The sequence below is a fragment of the Belonocnema kinseyi genome, chromosome 4 (assembly GCF_010883055.1).
Source record: "Belonocnema kinseyi isolate 2016_QV_RU_SX_M_011 chromosome 4, B_treatae_v1, whole genome shotgun sequence".
NCBI classification, from domain to species: domain Eukaryota; kingdom Metazoa; phylum Arthropoda; class Insecta; order Hymenoptera; family Cynipidae; genus Belonocnema; species Belonocnema kinseyi.
The window spans coordinates 87,204,100-87,215,076 of NC_046660.1; the positions used below are offsets into that span (position 1 = coordinate 87,204,100).

The 10,977-nt window shown below is 26.4% G+C and overlaps 2 protein-coding genes across 18 annotated transcripts in view; both read left to right on the forward strand.

Annotated features, from left to right (window-relative positions):
- The window catches only part of LOC117171733 (alaserpin-like), a 35,559-nt gene extending 33,828 nt beyond the window's left edge, over nucleotides 1–1,731 (forward strand). For both annotated transcript variants that reach the window (XM_033359298.1, XM_033359299.1), the window contains exons 7-8: nucleotides 844–985; nucleotides 1,396–1,731. In XM_033359298.1, the coding sequence (XP_033215189.1) occupies nucleotides 844–985; nucleotides 1,396–1,559 (306 nt within the window). In that variant the 3' untranslated portion in view covers nucleotides 1,560–1,731. The remainder of the gene's footprint in view (nucleotides 1–843; nucleotides 986–1,395) is intronic.
- Nucleotides 1,732–10,210: 8,479 nt separating this feature from the next.
- Nucleotides 10,211–10,977, forward strand: part of LOC117171735 (alaserpin-like) — a 114,008-nt gene continuing 113,241 nt past the window's right edge. For all 16 annotated transcript variants that reach the window (XM_033359306.1, XM_033359309.1, XM_033359310.1 and 13 more), the window contains exon 1: nucleotides 10,211–10,346. In XM_033359306.1, the coding sequence (XP_033215197.1) occupies nucleotides 10,337–10,346 (10 nt within the window). In that variant the 5' untranslated portion in view covers nucleotides 10,211–10,336. The remainder of the gene's footprint in view (nucleotides 10,347–10,977) is intronic.

The window sequence follows — 10,977 nt, forward strand, 5'->3', positions numbered from 1 at the left end:
TATTATTAAATTATGCACTTTTTAAATTTTAAATTAAATATATTCGATTTACAATTAGAATGCTTTCAATGTCTAATTTGTTTTATTTAATATTGTGTTATTGTAGGGTCATTAACTAATTTTTATAATTTTCGAATATGAAACTATTCACTTTAAAATCACTAATAATAGGAGTATAAATGAGAAAAGCTGTTTTCGAATTTTCATTTAAAAGGGAAAAATCTATACACTTTTCAAACTTGTATTTCCGTCGCACCATTTAGATGTGATGTCATACGCTTTCAATCTTGTTAAAGAAGCTGGAGGTTTATACTTTTTCTTTAAAAAAAAAAATAAAATAAATACGAAGGCTGGATTAGCAATGTTGAGGTTTTGTTTTGTAGTCAAATTATAATTCCACTTTCATTTATATATTCGGAATATTTTTATTATTCTTATAATGCTCAAGTATTCCCTTTTTTTATGCAATAATCCTTTATCGCCTGAATAGAACAATACATTGGATATGCGATCTTTTCCATCATATGCAAAAGTTAGAACCTTAAAATTCAATTTTCATTTTAATAAGGGCGCCAGAGTTTTCGTTTATAAACTCGATATTTCGGTTCAGTATTTTTTAATTTTTTAATTAATTATATCAAATTATTGAATGAAAAAAATAGGTTACAATTTCAAACTTGAATTCTTTGGAAGTCAAAGTTTATAAAAAAAATTAACTTAAGAAAAAATGTTGCGGATGACCACATTGTAGTTAAAGTTGTCAATTTTGAAACATTTTAATAGAAAATGTGAAAACCTTTTATATTTAGACTTTGTTTTTAATAATACTTACATTTTTCTAAGATGGGTGTGTCCGACATGTTTGAAGATTCAGCAAGCTTCGCCCACTTCCTTGGCAGGGAAAGAAGAATTAAACTCGACCTACTAATTCAAAAAGTAATCTTCAACCTGGACGAAAGAAGCACAATGTCTAGTGGAATAACCGGTATGTCATACTTTAAAAATAAACTTATTAAAAATTATGTCTAATTGTTCTTGGTGACTCTTTAATTATTCACATTATAGTTAATTATATTTAATAATGATCAACAAATTAACCTTTATACTATCTGTTTAGAAAAAATGTAATATCAGGATGTCCTTTTTAGATGCATATATGCATCTAAATTAACAAGTTTGTATACAAACTTGTTAATAACTTCATCATATTTTATTTGCACAGTAACAGGATAATAAAGAGATATAAAAATTAATAAAAGTAATATCTATCAAGAGTAACACAAGTATATTGTAATGCACATAACATATATAGTAATAACACATAATAAAATCTGATAACTTATACAAGACCTTTATGCAAGATTAAATATCACTAATGTAATAATATTTTTTCAGCTTACTCGATTCCTGAAAGTACTTTGGATGAAGTGCACTCAACTCTTTACTCGTTTTATCTCGACCGTCCATTTTTATTCATAGTATTACAGAAGGACACTATGATTCCCATATTCAGTGGTCGAATTATGGATCCCGAACCACATAAAACGATGCACGCTTGATTCAAATTAACTTGCAGATTCATTTATCATCATTATTTCCACTGAGAAATTGCATCACCTTTTCGAATCATCATAGATACTATTATTGTTGTCATATTCTTTTTTTTATTAAAATATTAAATATCTGTCTTACTTGAAAAATGTATAAAATAAAATATCTTTTTATCATGAAGATACGTATGTTTGTTCTTTCTGCAATTTGGCTAATTATTTACTTTTTTTTCGAATTTCGGAGTACATGGTTTGGAACCTTTTAGGAAATCTTCTTTCTAGTCAAAAAGTAAATCATAAGTTGCAAGGGATGAAGAAGCATTTGAATTTTTCTGAAAAAAGCACAAAAATAATCAACATTATTGATATTAAACATGAATAAATTTGAACTATTTGAATGAATTTTACTGATATTTTATTAATTTTAATATTTAACGGTCGATCAGTTGAAAATATTAGACAAGTAAAAATTAAAAACTGCTTTAATTAAAATCCAAATGTTTACCTAATCAATTATAAATGTTTATACTAATTTCTTTATTTAAAATGATATTTTTTAGAGCTGAAAAAGGGAATGGGGGAGTTCTGTCATACTCTACTTATTTTCCAGTTCGAAAAATGATCAGTAATTGCTATTTTTGGCAATTTGATAACTATTCTTTCGAACTGACCTGGAAAATGACATTTGGGGATATTGTCCAAGTTATATTTATAAAATGCACCTAAAAAAATGTTAGTACGTGGTTTGGACAGAAAAAATATGAATCTTTTTTATGCTGTCTTTTTTATACTTTTTTATACTTTTTTATACTTTTTTATACTTTTTTATACTTTTTTATACTTTTTTATACTTTTTTATACTTTTTTATACTTTTTTTATACTGTCGGTTTTGACTTGAAGTTTCCCATGCCAAATTCGTGGTGAAAACCACTTTTTTCAGTTTTTAGATTATATTGGTTTAGTGGAATATTCAAACAAATTGAATTTGTTTAAATAATTTTTGTCGAAAATTCGTATTTTTTTCTTAAAATTATTAGTAGTGGTCTAGTGGAATATTTATTAACATTGTTATATTAATTTTCAATTACATAAACAAACGAAATTTGTTTTTTAAATTCTTTCTTTATTAAAAATTATTAATATTTCCTTTGTGTAATACTTATCAACATTGCTTGATTAGTTTTTAACTATTCAAACAATTTCTGTTTGTCTAAATAATTTTTGGTTTAAATTTTTGTTATAAAAATTACTACTGTTCCATTTTTCTAAAAAAAATTTTCCTCCAAATTTCATTGAACTGGCAGTTTATTATCATTAAGTGACATACATTTGTTTTCAAATATTTTCCATTGTAGAAACAATAAATTATTAGTTATTTTAAGCTAACCATCAAGGTTGTATGTTAATTAATTTTATATTTACATTTTACCTTTATTGTTTACCAAACCCTCATTTGTTTCCAAAAATTTAATTTGTTCGCTTTTTTCTTATATAATCTCAATCTGTATTGTCTATCACTGTGTGTCGCGACATAATGTTGTTTTTTTGCCGTGTGGAAACTTTTCCCTATACTTTTCCTATACTCTATCATTTTTATAAGAAACAAAAATTTCAAAGAATATTTAAACAAATGGAAGTTGTTGAAACAATACAAAATTAATGAAACGATGTTGGTAAACATTCCATTAGAGAAATATTAATAATTTTTAATAAAAAAATTCATTAAAAAAATTATTTTAACAAATTCCATTTTTTTTAATAATTAAAAATTAATGAAACAGTGTCGATAAATATTCTACTAGACCAATAGTAATCATTTTAAGAAAAAAAAACGAATGATCGAAAAAACTTATTTAAACAAATTCCATTTGTTTGAATAATTGAAAATTGTTGAACAAATGTTGATAAATATTCCCCTGAACTAATTTAAATAATTTTAAGTAAAAAAAAGACAAAATTACAGTGCTCAAAAGGTTGATTTCACGAAGAATTAACATTTTTGGGTTTAAGGATAGTTTTCAGGGACACGTGGGGGTGAATGAATTTTTGTAGTATTATCTGATTAGAGTTTGTTTAAAAAAATATTTTTTCAATTTTGTTGGTACAATCTGCTGATAAATGAAGCGCCAGTATTATCGACCAAAGTGACACACCCTTCATTCTAATAACAGTAATGTACGCCGCTGGCGCCCTAGTGCTTCATGACTCTCAGGTTCAGACTGTCAAAATCGTAAATAAAAAATCATGCTTTTAATTTAATTGACATAAAACTCACAAATACTATTTTATATCCAATTAAATTACAGTGTCCTACATTATACATCTGAAAAAGTCAAATTAAGTCTTACAAGATAACTCGAAAACATTTTCACGGAGGTTATAATCATTGACCTAGATTAGAAATAAATTAGTCAATTGCAGTACAAAGAATTATTGATTGTGAAATGTTTTTAATAAACTTGGATTTAAATTATATTAATTTATTTGTAGATATCGTAACCCCATATATTCTACACTGAAGAATAATAGCTGGTTTTTAAACAATTGTAATCTTCGTGAGTCAATAAAATACAGGTAATAAATGTTTTTAATTTTAGAATATAAATTCAAAATAGAGATAAATTGATAATGGACATGCTTTGTTTATGCTTGAATAATATTCCTAAATATTTTTAAGCGTTTTTTTCAGTAAATGTAATTTATAACTTTAAAAAATTGTACAGAATATATAAATTTAACTTTACACATCAAACAAATATGGTGAGTGAAAAATAACCTAGCTAATTACATATTTTTTTAAAGTCAGGGGATTTTATTGGTCACGAAAAAAATCAGGGATATAGAACAAAAATCGTGCAAAACTCAGGCCATTGTTATAACTTTAAATAACTGCTAAGCAGAATAAATTTGAAATTCTTTCATTTTAATTTGAAATTGGTTTAGTACATGTATACAAAATTCTCTGATGTTAAAAATGTTACAAGACTAAGATGTCTTTGAATATTAATGGACAGGGAAAATGAAAAATTGGCTATGGAAAAATGAGGAGGAAATTTTAAAAATGAAGTTTTGTGGTAACTCTGATTAATATTCTTTTTAGTACTTTACTTACCTTGTGTTTATATTTATATTCCTTTCTTTTACAGATTTTTCCTCGTGAACATTACCTTTTTAGTCATAAATTTTATTATTTGTTTCACTATTCAACAATTTTGTTAAAAAGTAACAGTTTTTTTATTGAAAATTCAGGCGTTTTTTAATTCCGTTTTCGGGCTGAAAATTCAAGTATATCTTCATAGAAAATTGACTTCTTATTTGAAACTCATATTTTGATGTTCAAAAATCAAATTGAAATCTTTTATGGATCAAAATTCAACTATTGTTCTTGAAAATTTGTCTTTTTAATAACAAAATTGATCTATTTTTATAGAAAATTCATCTTTCTTGGATAAAAATGCAACTGTTTGGTTGAAAATGAGTCTTCTTTAATTAAGGATTCAACTATTTTGTTTGAAGATTTTGGTTGAACCACTTTGTTAAGAAATCATTTTTTCCTTGAAGATCCTTTTTTTTAGATAAAAAATTATCTCTCTGGATGAAAGTATAACTATTTTATTGAAGAATTATATTTTTTAATTGATAATTCATTTGCGTGGGTATAGACTGAACTACTTTGCTAAAAAAAATTTTAATAAAAGTCTATCTCTCGTTGAGAATTTCACTATTTTGTTGAAAATTTAAATTTCAAGGATGAAAATTCAATTTATGTACAGAAAATTCGTCTTACGGCTTGAAGGTTCAATAATTTCCGTGACTTTTTTTTCCTTTAATGACTGAAAACCCGTTATTTGTTGAAAATTAGTCTTTTTTGTTTTAAAATTCGTTTTTTTTTGTTGCGGCAGTTTCATCTTATTTGGTTGGAATATGAAATATTACACTCTGTTTGCACGCACAAGTCAGTTGCGACTATTTCAAAAATTCTAGGATCATATATAATTGAATTCAAAAACCAAAAATATGCCTTAAACTTATTTATTAAAAACATCTTGCAATATAAAGTATACATAGAAAGTGATGATAAAAAAGAGGATGATTTTATTCAAATCTCGCTATGTCTGAGATTATAAACAATTGCAAAGGCCCATGCCTACAGTCTGCGAGGGTGAAAATAAAAGCCGCACGATTTTCCAATGATGCCAACATTGCCTAGATTGGCACTAATTTGGACCATTTTCTGGAAACAGTTGTGTTTGCAATTATTTATGGTCGCCTTCATCTCCTTAAGGCTAGACGTGCCTTTGCACAAATTAAACGGCCTTCAAAAATTTTAAGTTTGAAAACGAAATTAGTTAGGCAGAGAAAGTTAGAGGAATAGATGTGTATTTTTATTTTCCAAGGCGAAACACACTTTTTTTAAATTCATTTTTTTATTTTGAAATTTCAAGTATTTTGATAAGAAATCATACTTTTTTAATAAATAAATAAATTTGATAATTTTATTTTTGTTTCTGAAATATTGCTTCATTACATTTATAAAATCTGATAAAAGTTTATATATGTAAGAAATAACACAAGATTAAAATCCTGGTATTTGAATGTTAATGGTGAGGGAAAATGAAAATTTGATAAAGGAAAAAATACGGAATTTCTAAAATTAAATTTCGACCCTGAAAAATTTGTATTATCTAAAACAAAAAAATCCATGAGTTTCAAGTTCCATATCTTATTACTTCTGGAAACCTTCAATTACGTACATCAAAGGGAGTGGGTAGGGATTTATTTTGTTGCGGTTTATTACAGGAGGGAGGGGGGTCTTAAAACGGGCGTATAATCCGTTACTTAATTTAATTACGACCCCTAAGACATAAAAGGGCTTTTACTAATTACCTATGAAATGGTTTAGAACATGCAAACAAATTTGTCATGCGTTAAAATAACCTTTAAGTAAAAAAAAAGATCAGTTGTTATTATTTACAACCGCATAAAAGTTAAATGCTTAATCAGTTATAAAAGATACTATTATTTTCTTAAGAACTGTTTAAGATAGTCCTTGAGAACTAAATGTAATACCTGAAAACAGGAAATTAAAATGACAATTGAGGTTATTTACATATTTTTCACATTTACCTTAACTTTAACTACTAATTTATTCGCACAGATTTTTGTGTTGAAACTCGTGTTATAAAATATTATAATTTTAAAGCTTTGTTTAAAAATAAGTGTGATATATGGTTAAAATTTTTGTTTTCTGAAACTTATTTATGGTTTTAATATTTGATGTTAAGATAAGTATTATCTTAGATAACTGTTTGATATAATTGCGCAATTATTGCAAAATAAGTGTACATCTGTTATTGCATTATGTATGACTATTGAAAATAATGGGATTCCTGTAAGATAAGACAGCTTTTCTTCAATCCGAAAATTTTCATGATCACACTGATTTGTATTTTGAAGACAGTTGAGCCATTTTCCTCGTTTACCGTAAAAAATAATTTCGCGGAAATAAAGATACGGAATGAATAATTCTGAGTCGAAAACTGCGTAATTATTTTTTTACACATTATTTACGGTTTACCAGTTGACAATTATTTGCACAATTTAAGAAAACCGCTACAAGTTTAAAGCGTATCCGAAGATTTACAATTATGTCGCATATCCAAATTTCGTTAGGAATATCTGGATTTTTCTGGTTTATTTGCGACGTTCTATAGAGACATTTTAAGAAAAACTTTAGATTTTTAACCTTGTTTCTATTTGCCTAATGACTGATTAAAATATGTAAGCTACTACGTTATCGCTTACACATAAAATGCTCACAAACGAAAAAAAAAAAAACAATTTTTAATGCGAAATCTAAAAGAAAATTACGTAAAATTTCATTTTAAATTGGTTAATACCATCTTTTCGGGAATTTATGTAATTAAAAAAAATTATTTCATGATAAAAACAGGCATAATTTTTTAATTTGATCATTTCAAGAATTTCTTCAGTATTCAGAGATTTCAATAAATTCATTTTTTCTAGCTGTATTAGGTATGAATATTATGTTATCTAACATTTTTAATATGACTTTTTCATGAGAACAATTAAAACGAAATATCAATGTACACGAAATTAGAAAAAATTTCTGAAAAAACGTGTCGGAATTTACAAATAAATTAATTAAAAAAAAAAGAAAAAAAGAATGGATGAAATTTGTTTTAAAAATGGACAATACTATTTTTTCAGGATTTGTGCTTAATTCAAACAAAAATTATATCATGATAAAGAACTTCTTTATAAAATAATTCTATCATTTAAAGTATTTTTTCAATATTCTGAGATTTCAATAAATTTATTTTTTAGCCATTTGTAGGTATACATATTATGATATTAGATATTTTAAATAATATTTCTGATGGGAATATTTGAAACAAAATAATAATTTACACTAAAGTTTCAAGTTTTTCATGTTAACTTGAGCGTTTTTTTTTAAATTCTAATTTGAAAAATTAGAAGAGCCCCGAATAATTTTCATTGAAGACAGTTGTCGGTGGATTTAACAAAAAATTTTAATTCTTTTACCTTCGAGTTCACAAAAATAGAAGATATTTCTAAAAAAAATCTGTATTTCTTTCCAAATAAGTTAACTTTAAAATACAGAACCAACAAAGGTTTTTTCATGGAACTTTCAAGATGTTTCCAATCTCAAAAACCTCATTTAGAAAAATTGGGTCTTTGAAACGCGGGGTTCCATAATCATCTCGATCAATAAATCTACAAAAATATATTTTAATCGGAAATAAAAAAAGCAATAGCTGATATTTGATTTAAAAATGTTTAACACTATTTCGGAATAAGGGAGGGAGAGGGTGTATGCAATTTAAAAAAAAATTATTTCATGATAAAAAATGTTTAAAGTTTTAATTTTATCATTTCAAGTATTTTTTCAGCATTCATAGATTTCAATAAACTCATGTTTAAGCTATATTAGGTATGCATTCATGAGAAAATGAAGAAAACGAAATAATAATGTGCTCAACATTTTTAAGGTTTTTAGATTATCCTGATAATGTTAAAAAATTCTGGTTTTTTAAATTGGAATAGCTTCGCGCTATTTTTATTGAATACACAAAAAGATAAGAAGCTAAAAAACATTATGTTTATTTAGTTCAATAATTATGACAATAAATTGACAACTTAACAAAATTGATTAAAACAGTTAAATGTTTTAATTTATCACACGGTCAATATTTGTTCCGTATCCAGAGATTTCAATACATTTTTTTAGCTATATTAGGCATAGATATTACGTTAGTTAATATTTCAAATAATACTTTTTCATGAAAAAATTTAAAACGAAATAATAATATAAACCAAATTCTCAAGTTTTTTATGTTATCCTGTGAGTATTCATTTCCGAGTAAATTAATTTTAGGATATCGAAACCAGAAAGATTTTGTCATGAAACTTGAAAAATATTGTCCATCTCAAAAATTTCATTTAGTTCAATAATTCTGAGAATCAATGAATCAACTAATGATTTAATGATAAAAATTGAATGTTTTAATTGATTAATTTATGATTTAAAGTATTTTTTCAGTATGCAGTGATTTCAATAAACTTATCTTTTGTAGAGCTGTATTATGGATAATTATTATGTTACTTAATATTTTGGTATTAATTTTTCATGAGAAAATTAAAAAAAAATAATAACATGCACCGCATTCTTAAGTTTTGATATTTTATTCTGAAAGTGTTTAATTGAATTCTGATTTTTAAAACTGAAAGTCCCGCGCCATTACACAGGCCAAAAAAATGTGTACCCAAAGACCAGACCATGTGACCCCGGGGGATTTTGGTATCCTAAAACCGAATTCATTATCCATATTTTTCCCATACGTCAGGTTTTTGAGATATCCTAACCTCTAAGTGCGAAAATGATTATTTTTAGCCGTATTTGAGTCAATATAACACACTCTGCATTTTTAGATATAAAAACTGCTTACGCCATCGTTTAGTACGCTCTTTTACTTTTCATTTCCACTTTCGATCATCTCGAATCTATTTTTTTTCCGAGATATCGCACATTAATCATTTATTCGCTTTCTTCGCCTACCTTGCTAGTTCCTAATTGTTCTTCTTCCTCAAAATAATAAATAGTTCTCAAAAATAGAAGAAATATCTAAAAAAAATTTGTCTTAATTTTCAAATAAATGAGCTTTGAGATACAGAATGATGAAAGATTTATTCCTGGAATTTTAAAGATATTTTCCTTCTTAAAAGCGTCATTGATGAATGTCCTATTCTAGCAAGGAATATCTTTGATTCTAGTCATGTTAATTGGATTTTCTCAGTTCAAGTTCAAATTAATTTATTGGCACCCTATTCGTCATACGGCCATAATCGAATACGGATTCCCCCAGAATTAAAAATTGTTATTCATCATAACTCGTTTTGTTCTTATTTTTCGCTCTTGCGCACAAAGTTTCAGTATGTCAAATATTAAATACAGCATTGTGTACAAATGTCTTGACCTCGGATGCTTTTAAAGATTGAAAAAAAGAAGTAAGAGAGAGAAATTGCTAGATTCTGTAGAAACCCCACTCTGGCGAGAATCCCTACGACAAAGTCACAGACCCGTCAAATCGGTTGATCGACAATCGAGACTCGCATTTAAATAGCGGTGCCGCCACCTTTGCAAACTCATAACGTCTGCGATTGACGTTGAGCTCGTGTCGTGTCCGTGGTCTCTTATCAGTTTACGATTAACTCCCGTAGTGAATTGGTTCCTACTAGAAAAATGCGTTCATGTGAGTAAATTAAATTTTTTCTCTCATTTATTGACTTATTTTCTTATTTATTTTCCTTTTGTTTGACAGTTTACATATATTTTCATATAATTCGTATATATCACACAGTTTTGATACGCGTATTTGTTATTATTTACAATATTTCCATCGATATAGATGCAGAATATAACAAGAATAATAAATGATAAATGAGAAGTATTTTTTTCTTGATCTTACTTTATTTGATGAAAGAGAATAGGATTAATTTTTTTTTAATGTCGTTTAGCTAGGTAAGGATTGATTGACCATTTGCTTGTCGTGTGTATGTGTTTGTGGGGGGTGGGGCAGAAAGACATGTGCTGATTGTTCATGAGACCGATCTGGTTGCCCGATATAAATTCATAACAAAAATCCTTGCAATGTTCTAAGTAAATCTATTTTATAAATTGGGGATTTTTTCCCTAATATTTTTTGCATATTTTCAATAGCCTAATGGATTTTAAGATGTTTTAATTGTGTTAAAATTTCTGTTTTAATTAGAAAAAATACGAATGCTTTGATCAAATTCGTATTTCTACAGAATACTAGCATCATTAAAAAAGAGCTTCTTTTTTTTAATTAAAAAAAAGTTTCTAATAATTATTTTAATGTT